The 11,075-nt window shown below is 34.8% G+C and overlaps 1 protein-coding gene across 1 annotated transcript; it reads right to left on the bottom strand.

Moving 5' to 3' along the window:
• Positions 1-8,566: 8,566 nt before the first annotated feature.
• Positions 8,567-10,810, bottom strand: LOC134282219 (cysteine dioxygenase-like). Its single transcript, XM_062764653.1, has 3 exons — positions 10,562-10,810; positions 9,622-9,872; positions 8,567-9,308 (listed from the first exon to the last, which is right to left on the bottom strand). The coding sequence occupies exons 1-3, from the start codon at positions 10,717-10,719 to the stop codon at positions 9,118-9,120; spliced, it is 600 nt and encodes a 199-aa protein (XP_062620637.1). The 5' UTR covers positions 10,720-10,810; the 3' UTR covers positions 8,567-9,117.
• Positions 10,811-11,075: the final 265 nt, after the last annotated feature.

Genomic DNA, 11,075 nt, shown 5'->3' with positions numbered 1-11,075 from the left:
GAGCTGACATTTGAAAAAGCTTTAAACTAAGTCATGTTCTGTACTGGCTGTGTGACTGTGGTTTAAAGTATACTTGTGTTATGTTCTGACTGATTGACAAGAAAAGAATTTTGAAAATGTATTTCAAAATTCTTTTCTTTTCATAGTAAAAAGCAACATTTTATGATCATGCTTTTCATTTAAACACCTTGCTATCCAGAACGTACCCATGACTAACTCAACATTCTGTTTTTCATATTTGTTCAGATGGTAAGACAAGTAACATGTAACTTTGGACCAGGAGATCAGGATGCCTCTCATGATCACGCAAACATAGACTACATACCGTATATCCGGGGTTTTTTCGCAAAAATATATTTTTCGCTTTTTTGCAATCATTTTAAAATTCGCAATATATAAAACACGCCGATATTATGTCAGCTATAATGTGACATAGAAACATAACCATTTTAAACAAAAAAATCTTAAATCGTAAAAAATTACTTACGCGAAATAAAAACTTTACTAATCTACCCCTTTTTCGCAAAATTTCCAAAACGCGAAAATAACGGATATACGGTAAACAAACTACACATAACCACCTCCATGGTCAACATATGACGCCTGCATATCAGAGCAAATACCACAAAGAACACTTAATATTATACCAATCCTCAAAATACCAACAAAGCTACGTACAACATACAACGCACAATTTCAACCGTCCAAAACGTTACAGGGTAACAAAGTCAACTCAACTCCTCAGGGTTTCATATGTTGACCCACAAAATTCAACCACAGAACACACACACTTGGTCTTTGCTGAGCGCCAACTATTGAATATCACACATTTAATTAAGCAAAGAGAAACTTAACGGCTTTCCCCGTCTACAACTTTTTAGGACATCCCTCGTATGTCTGACCTTTGAAAACACTAACTTGAAGTTCACACAGCTTTCAGACTGTCCAGAAATTAATTGTTTTACAAGGCCTGCATGTAGTCCTGCACACTAGCCCTCTACAGTTTTGGTTTGATTTCAAAATAACTTGGCACATAATTAGACGACACTAAGATACATAATTCAGTACATCGGTTTTAGATTTTGATAAACGATGTTGCCATGGTTAAAAAAGAGAATTTTCTGTGAAATTCATTTAAAACGGTACACCTCCTACAATTTTGGTCTAATTTCAATATAATTTGGCACACAAGTAGACCTTCTATGTGTTGTCATGGTTACTAAAAATAAAAATACTTTCAAAACTCTACTCTCCCTACAGTTTTGATCTGATTTCAATATAGATTGATACTCAAGATGCCTACACTAAGGAACATAGTTCAAATAATTGATGCATGTTGAGAAGTTTCAAATCCAAGTGCTACTTTTTCTCAGGTCATCAGTTGTCTCATCAGAGATAACAGGTAAAATGGCGAAAAGCGGATGGATATTTATGTTTACTTCGAATTTTCTCCTTTCCTTACAACGCGTTTTCATCTTGAAATGTAATTCAAGTGGCAAATTTTATTCAAAAGACTTGGTTCGTTAAATACTTTCAATATATTTTTTATAAAAAATAAAAATAAAATCAATAAAGCAACAATTATTATTTTGAACAGTTGCAGCTAATAAAAAACAGACCATGATAGAGTTACATTAAAAGACACTGCTGATGGACAATATGGTTTTGAGGAACCTGAGTTTGATTTTATCTCGACGCATAAGAAAGAGCTGATCAACAACTTACACCCCGATGAAAATGGGTATTCTGAAAATTCCACAGAAGATCAACATTTTTCTGAAGATTATGACTTGGAATATGGCACTTCAACCATCTGACACTGCGCACCCTCTTCTGCCATCATATAACACGGAAAACATCAATGACATCGAATCAGATCCATTTACATTTGCAACAGTGACATAAGGAGCCTTTATGCTGTTGCTAGATGTCGCCACATCCAGGTACAATTTGACTGGTGAAGCAACAAAACAACTCTTGAAAATCATTGCACTGCCTCCTCCCCATGGCCATAAGTTATGATCTGTATTATATATTGATATAAACTTTTTTCCACTTGTACGACATTATTACTGTCATCATTGTCTTGGACAAGTTGTAAATACATCAGTACCAATGTGTCCATATGAATTTAGTGGAGCACCATTCAGTGTTAAAATGCATTCTATTTCATAGAAATGCCAATGTAAAATCAAATCAAGAATTCATTTTTTGCTTAAAAAGGATTGGATATCAGTTTGGGACATAGATGTAACTGGGGGGGGGGGGGAATGGAGGATCATGCTTTGAAGACATTTATGATGGGAGATTACACATTTGTGTGAAAATATGGAATACTTAGTTATCAAGAAAATATTTCATCCACACTCAAGACAGATGGAACCCCAGTTTCAAAAGCAGCAAAACATCTATTTGGCCTATTTATTAAATTATTAATGAAGTTTAAAAGTAAAATAAACAAGAGGCCCATGGTCCACATCGCTCACCCAAGAAGCTTTGACCATTCAGTTCTTTACAAGATTTCCCCCTTGTAATACATATTGTGACCCCACCCTACACCACTAATCATAATTCAGACAATTTGAAATCTACACTACCCCAAAATGCTTCAATGTGCACAAAAGTTGCAGCTTTTCTGGACCAGTGGTTCTTGAGAAGAAGATTTTCAAAGATTTTTCCTATATATTTCTATGTAAAACTTTGATTTCCCATTGTGGCCCCGCCCTACCCCTGGGGGTCATGATTTGAACAATATAGAATCTACACTACCCCAGGATGCTTCCACATAAGTTTCAGCTTTTCTGGACCAGTGGCTCTTGAGAAGATTTTCAAAGATTTTTCCTATATATATGTAAAACTTTGATTCCCCATCGTGCTTTTTTGGCCAAGTGGTTCTTGAGAAGAAGATTTTTTAATGACCCCACCCTATTTTTGTCTTTTCTTGATTATCTCCCCTTGTGAGGGGACTTCGCCCTTCATTTTAACAAATTAAATTCCCCTTCACCCAAGGATGCTTTGTGCCACGTTTGGTCAAAATTGGCCCAGTGGTTCTTGAGAAGAAGTCGAAAATGTGAAAAGTTTACAGACGGACGGACGACGGACAAAATGTGATCAGAAAAGCTCACTTGAGGCTTCGGCTCAGGTGAGCTTAAAAGTTATAAAAGCATCGCGTACTAGCTAGTAAATTAAAGTTAAATCAACCTGATCATTTGCTGACATATCTTTAGTAAGATGCAGTTAATAAATTGTAGCATACCTGCATATTTATTTACACAGACACTTTCGTCTACGGTCTACGTTTATTATATAAAACATTGCACTTTCTACACTTCAAAAAGAACTTACCATTTAAAAACAACCAAAATGGACGATTTACCTTGAGAATGAAAAGTTGAAAAGAAAGTTAAAAAACAATTCAACGGAAAATGCAAAGGTTGCAAAGAAGGAAGACACTTGCAGAACCACACACACCAAAAAGTAAAACAAAGGCACACCTGGGTACATGTAATTGTTTTTTCTCAAAGTGTTCAGAAATTCTTAAGTTCGCAGGCAGCTACCGATGTCAAATGTAATATCTGCCGAAATTGCTCAAAGGAGAAGTTCAAAAAGCAGACATTTTAAGCGACAAATGTATGGAGCTGTTGTAGGACACTTTTTCCATATATACAGATGTATAAGATAGTTCAGCCGATCAGTAAATGTAAACAGAAATTTGCTATCTAAAATAATCAAAGATGGAATCAATACCAAAAGAAACACCGCAAAAGACTTGCACACACCCATAAGGAATCAGTATTGTTAATTTTGGAAAGAGATTATAACAGACGAATTCAGCCTGGAAAAAAAGATGCAGTTAAAACAGTAGAAGGTAAAGTCCAGTGTAGGGTTTTGACAGACTACATTGCCAGCCTCAACGAAATGTTCCTTTCAGAAAATCCTCACACTCACTTTCAATGTTTAGACACATGCGACCAAAACACATACTGACGACGACATTTCTGAGACGCAACACTTGCCTCTGCACAAAACAGAACTTTGCTTTAAAGTTAAAGATGATGAAGAATTATGTATAGTTACAACAAGTAATCCTGATGAATTTGTCAAACAACAGAGCGCAATCAATTCAGAAGGAAAGTTTTCCAGAGAATATGGCATATTCTTTGTGGAAGAGAGTAGAAATGCAAGATGGTAAAAAGAGAATGAAGATAGTGAAAGAAGAAGTTGAAAGACAACGTTTGGGTGATATGGGAGACAGAGCTGAAAGATTTCAAGGAACATGTTTTCCGGATTCAGACACAATACAAAATGAGCAGGGAGTTGAAAGAAAAGATGCCATTAAACGAAGTGTACATACACATGGATTTTGCAGAAAATTATTCTTGCAAGTCAGCTGAAAAAAACTAGAACTGTCCAAACGGGACAAAATACCTCCGCTGGGTTTTTCAGAAGCACGTTTTTCCATGATAAAGATATGTATCACACATGAATTCAATTTCCCCAAATGACCTAGGTTCAAGGTCATGACATATCCTTAGGTAATGGGCAATCTTTGCATGAAATGAGAACATACCAAGTTTATCCATAAAAAAGATGCGGACCGGACACGAATTATGAAATTTTTCTTCCAGGGACCTTGAACTTCCCCAAATGACCTTGGGTCAAGGTCAAGACATACCCGTGGTTCATGAGCAATCTTTGTGTAAAAAGAGAACCTACCAAGTTTATCCATAAGAAAGATATCGACCGGACAAGAATTATGAAAATTTTCTTCTAGTGACCTTGAAGTTCCCGAAATGACCTTGGGTCAAGGTCATGACACACCCTTAGGTCATGGGCAATATTTGTGTGGAGTAGGAGATTCTAATGTCCCTCCGTAAGAAAGATATGGACCGGACACGTTTGCACAGACAGACGAACAGAGATAGGTGATTCCTATTTACCCCCCAAACTTCCTTTACGGGGAGTATAAAATACATCATTATTTATGTTCAAGTCTTAAATGTACAGTAAAAAGTTTAATGCCCCCTTTTTAGGTCAGCTAGTGGAAAGATTTTAAACAAGAGGCCCACGGGCCTTATAGGTCACCTGAGCATCATGCAACAACTTTCAAATGATTGAATTTGGTTCATGTTTCTAGCTAGATGCTATGGCATTCACAATTCTAAAAGAGGCACCAATGCTAATCATAACTATACACTTAGCAATTGTTTAGTTTGTTTACTTAATACCCATAAGCAGGGCATGGGAACAAAAAATGCATTTCAACTAATCAGTAATATTCAGCAATAATCATAAGTGCCCCTATCACACAGGAGCCCCTGACCCTAGGCATACACATTGCATAATTTTTGGAAAGGCACACTTGCTTATCAAAAATGTTTGATTAATATAAGGATCAGATTTCAAACAATTTATTTTCAGTTTATAAGTAGAGCCCCCCCCCCCCCCCTCTTCAGTATCCCTGACACAGGGGCCTTGAAATTTATAATTCTGGAGAAAGAGCCCTTGCACATCAAAACTATATAGGTAGTACATCTGTTTATTACCCAGGAGTAGAGAAAAAGATTTTCATAGACGTAATGTATTTTCACTACATAATCATTACAGAGCCACTCCATAACACCATTACCCCCTGACCATTGGGCCATAAAATTCACAATTTTGGTAGAAGCATTCTTGCTCATCATAACTATGTACTTAGTTAATTTATTTAATAAGTAAGAGCAGATAAGAAGATTTTCAAAGAAATAATGTAATTTTACTATATAATCAATAGAGCCCCACCCTAACCTCTGACCCTGGGACCATTAAATTCAAAATTTTGGAAGAGGCACTCTTGCTCATGATAAATTTTTATTTAGTCGGTTTATTTAACACAGAAGAAGCAGAGAAGATTTTCAAAGAATAAATGCATTTTCACTATATAAACAACAGAGCCCCACCCAACACCAGAACCCCTGACACTGGGGCCATAAAATTCAAAATTTTGGTAGAGGCACTCTTGCTCATCATAACTATGTACTTAGTTAGTTTATTTAATACCAAGGAGTAGAGAAGAAGATTTTCAAAGATTTAATGCACTTTCACTATATAATCAATAGAGCCCCGCCCTAACACCAGAACCCCTAAACCTGGGGCCATGAATTTCACAACTTTGGTAGAGGCACTCTTGCTCATCACAACTATGTACTTAATTAGTTTATTTAATACTCAGGAACACAGAAGAAGATTTTTAAAGAAATAATGCATTTTCACTATATAAAGAATATTTTTAATGATTGCACTAATTTTAGTGGTTTTGGCCCCACCCCTAGGCCCCAGGGGGGCAGGGACAATGAAATTCAAAATTTTCGTTCCCCTTCACCTACAGATGCTATATGCCAAAATTGGTTGAAATTGGTTCAGTGGTTTCAGAGAAGAAGCTGAAAATGTTTATATGTTAACGCACGACGAACGACGCACGTCGCACGACGAACGCCGACAAAAAAAACGGATAGCAATAGGTCACTCAGGTGACCTAAAAAAAATAATAAAGCATGACGACCAACTTAGATTAGTTATAGTTTTGAACCAAAGAAATGAGAAGGCAGGAACAAGGCATTTTCTTCATAAAAATGAACGTTATTTTAATAGTGGCTGCAAATGTACTTGGACTTGAAATGCACTTTCAACCACTATTAAAATAAACAAGAGGCCCACGGGCCTTATAGGTCACCTGAGCATCATGCAACAACTTTCAAATGATTGAATTTGGTTCATGTTTTAAGCTAGATGCTATTGCATTCACGATTTTGAAAGAGGCACCAATGCTTATCATAACTATACACTTAGCAATTGTTTAGTTTGTTTACTTAATACCCATAAGCAGGGTAGGGGAACAAAAATGTATGTCAACTAATCAGTAATAATCAGCGATAATCAGGAGTGCTCCTACCACACATGAACTCCTGACCCTTGGTCTACACATTGCACAATTTTTGAAAAGGCACACTCGCTTATCAAAAATGTTTGATTAATACCAAGGAGTATATTTCATTTTCAGTAAATAAGTAGAGCCCCCCCCCCCCCCCCCCCCCCCCCCCCCCCCCCAATTTTGGTATCCCTGACCCAGGGGCCATGAAATTCACAATTCTGGAAGAAGAGCCCATCATAAATATGTAAATAGTTCATCTGCTTATTACCCAGAAGTAGAGAAAAAGATTTTCATAGATGTAATGCATTTTCACTATATAATCAATAGAGCCCCGCCCTAACACCAAAACCCCTGACCCTGGGGCAATAAAATTCACAATTTATGTAGAGACACTCTTGCTCATCATAATTATGTACTTAATTAGTTTATTTAATACTCAGGAACACAGAAGAAGATTTTCAAAGAAATAATGCATTTTCACTAATATATAATCAATAGAGCCCCGCCCTAACACCATAATCCCTGACCCTGGGGCCATAAATTTCACAATGTTGGTAGAGGCGCTCTTGCTCATCATAACTATGAACTTAATTTGTTTATTTAATACCCAGGAGCAGAGAAGATTTTCAAAGAATTAAGGCTTTTTCACTATATAATCAATAGAGCCCCGCCCTAACACCAGAACCTCTGACCATGGGGCAATGAATTTCACAATTTTGGTAAAGGACTCAATGCTGATTACAATCATACCAACAGTTTGACTGCTTGATGTCCGGGAGTAAAGAAGAAGATTTTTAAAGATTGCACTAATTTTAGTGGTTTTTGCCCCACCCCCCAGGCCCCAGGGGGGCAGGGACCACGAAATTCACAATTTTTGTTCCCCTTCACCCATAGATGCTTTATGCCAAAATTGGTTGAAATTGGTTCAGCGGTTTCAGAGAAGAAGCTGAAAATGTTCAAATGTTAAGGCACGACGAACGACGACGGACGAAAACAGATAGCAATAGGTCACCTGAGTTTACTCAGGTGACCTAATTATTTCAATAATGAATGTTATTTCAAAAATGGTTACAACCTGTGTTTGGTTTTGAAAGGCACATTTAACCACTATTGAAATAATCATTGTAGTACAAAGTGGGCGGTATTTCAAAGGTGGTTGCAATACTTCTTCTTCAGGACTTATTACAAGTTGGATTTTTCAAAAAATGGAAATCAAGTTGAGTTTTTAACCAATCACTCCTACATTATTTTTAAAAGATCCATTTCTCTTTTGGTAAAGATAACCCGTGCGATCTTTAAAACGTCTAAATTACAGATCCTGCTGAAGTGACAACATCATCGAAAATGATCAAACCAGGTTCAAATAATAATTTATAATGCCCAAAATTTCTAAGAATGTTGACCAAATCTGCACATTGTTTCTTACAAATATCGATATTATTGTACTTTGAAACAAAATCTATATAATCAAGTGCTTTAACTTGTCTTCAATTTAACGCACTAAGAAAAAATCAAAATGCATTATAACAAACCATGTTGTCAATAATTGGAATTTGCAGGGCACTATCTGTAAATGCGCATTATTGCTTCGAGTATTGTCCTTTTCGTGGTTTATGATATATCAGGAATATGAAGAGAAAACATTAGATGATAAACAAACATCAATTTTATTAACAAAATATAAAATGCAAACATAAAGCAAAATAAACCAACATGGAATCATTCAATATAAGGACATCCTTAATATTTTACATTACCGATATAATTGTTCAAAACATATTTGTTTGAGAATTTTGAATTAATATGTGAATTATGGAATTATGTAAAAAAAAAAAAAAATTAAATCAATAATATTTTGTTCTTAATCTTATTTCTTATACATGTATAATAAAACACATTTTGAAATGAATAAACAATATGACAAAAGCATGGTTTATCCGAGATTCATTTTTCATGTCAAATAAGATTAGATCTGGCAGAAAAAAATATGTATTACAAAAAAGACTGAGGTAAAAAGTTACTGGAAATTTTAAAACATTGTTCAAAGGCAAGTACAAAATAATAACAATGGTTCGCATTAAAAATAATGTAACCTTTAAATCACAGCCGGAGATTTTTATAAAAATAATAAAAGCACTCTTCCTTCACCGAAACACATACAGGATATACTCTCGATTACACTTTCGTAGGCATTACGGATCAGTTTACTTGGAACAACAAGAACGGGCGCAGCATTGCTCAGTGAAGTCCTGATCGTATCCCATTGGAACCTCTGTAGATTTCCCTGTGTCGTCATCATATTTCTTACACGTGGAAAAGGGCGGGGAATAAAGGTGTAAAGTAACAGCGCCATTTACGTGACTTTTATTTCCAACTCGGTGAAGTCCGTCTGCGTCTATATAAATGTAAAGTATATATTATTTTAGAGTAGTAAATTAGACCCCTTATATTTGTAGACTCATTACATAAAGGTAGCCTATTTCTAATTTACGAGGAAATTGTTTCCGTTGACACACACAATAAAAAAAATCTTCAAAATTTAAGAATTTATTTTACAAAACTCTTTTCCTTTCAATTATTTATTTATAGGAATTGTCTTTTGTGTGTGATTAACTTCAAGAACTTGTTAGAAATAATTTTATTTTTTGTATATTGTGCCCTAATATTGCCTGGTGATTTTTAAATCGAATCTTAAAAAAAACACATACCAGTGATATGGGCCACGTCATTAAGTTTGTACACCCTGTCATCTATTTTCTCCATTTTGCATCCACAACAGCTCTCACATGGCGTCATGTCCGGATTTTTATACAATTCCTCGAACACTTCTCCCTTCAGAGTCTTCATGAAGCAGTGGGAGTTTGGGTGGTTATGTATGGGGCTTTCCTGACCAGTGTTCCAACACAGAATCATCAGATTATAATGACCATTCCCTTTGTCCAGCAGGGTCCGCGTGTATCTGTAAAGTAAAGAATGGGTTCGTCAAAAAAGAGAGGGAATTTTGATCATCACATATTTAAGAAAAAATGCCTGTTTTTTCCGTTTTAACTTTTTAATAAAAGCCTCTGTGTGTCATCCTCATTTTGCATTTATTAACAATTTTTTTTACAATACGGTATTTAATCTTGAAGCAAAAAGCAAAGACATTTTGATTCATAAACTATATAATTAAGTTATTTTCAGGCTAACATTGATATTTTCAAAATATCAATTATTTTCAAAATATCAATTATGAAATCGAAATTTGAAAAGGTCAGTTAGAAGTGATTTTAATGGGGTAATGTTATTACATCTTACCATTCGATTTAAAGTTAAAAAAAATATGATCAGAATAAAAAAAATCATAAATACAATTATTTTATGAGCATATTAGAAATTCACATATGTTAAACAATCTCTTAACCATATATATTTAAAAATATGAAAATTAAAAAGTAACACAAATGGATATCATATATATTTACTTTTTTTTCAAAAAGTAATCCACACTCTTTTAAGGCTAGGGTTTATACTTTTAAAATATATATTTTTAACAAGAATTTAAGTCTTATTTTTTATATTAAAATGGATATTTTAAACAAGAATTTATTTCAAAAATATTTTTGTAAAAAAAAAATCAAAAGTTTGAAAAAGAAAATTTGATCTTACTTTTTATCACTCCAGGTTTCCTTATCTTGCCAGTCTTTGGGCTGACTTTTATACCTAGCCATCAGTTCTTTAATCTTCTCTACAGACTCTTCCTCTAATCCGAACGGCAGCAACTTTCTCAGATCAGCCTGTAGATTTGTCAAGTTGTAATGTTCCATTGTTTTTAATCCGCGTAAATGTAGTAGAATTCACGAAGGATTCAAAACCAAGTGTCAGGTCTGAATAAAAACTACTAACTGGGTACCTCCTGTCTTATACACACTAGTAGAAGTCAGTATTTTTTTTTGTTATTTGTTTTTATTTATAGGTTCATGGGTCGACTTCTTGGAAATGTGTACATGGTCGTAATAATACAAGTCATGTACTTTCGTTTCTCGGTTTCATAATGCAGGAGTTTTGATGCAATGATTATGAATTGTTTTGGCACGACAGTTATGAATAAGTAACAAACATATTATTATTATATATGTTGTAAATTAAATGTCGAATTAGATGGAAAGGAAATCAACAATAT

The sequence above is a fragment of the Saccostrea cucullata genome, unplaced genomic scaffold (assembly GCF_032062105.1).
Source record: "Saccostrea cucullata isolate Sc308-1 unplaced genomic scaffold, CSIRO_AGI_Scuc_v1 ctg1719, whole genome shotgun sequence".
Taxonomy (NCBI): Eukaryota; Metazoa; Mollusca; class Bivalvia; order Ostreida; family Ostreidae; genus Saccostrea; species Saccostrea cuccullata.
Note: the sequence above shows the minus strand (reverse complement) of the source record. Positions and strands in the feature narration are given on the sequence as shown.

Coding starts and splice junctions, on each gene's coding strand:
- LOC134282219 (XM_062764653.1), bottom strand. CDS start 10,719: ATGGAACATTACAACTTGACAAATCTACAGGCTGATCTGAGAAAGTTG. Junction 9,873..10,561: donor GAAACCTGGAGTGATAAAAA/GTAAGATCAAAT, acceptor TTTACTTTACAG/ATACACGCGGACCCTGCTGG. Junction 9,309..9,621: donor TGACGTGGCCCATATCACTG/GTATGTGTTTTT, acceptor ACATTTATATAG/ACGCAGACGGACTTCACCGA.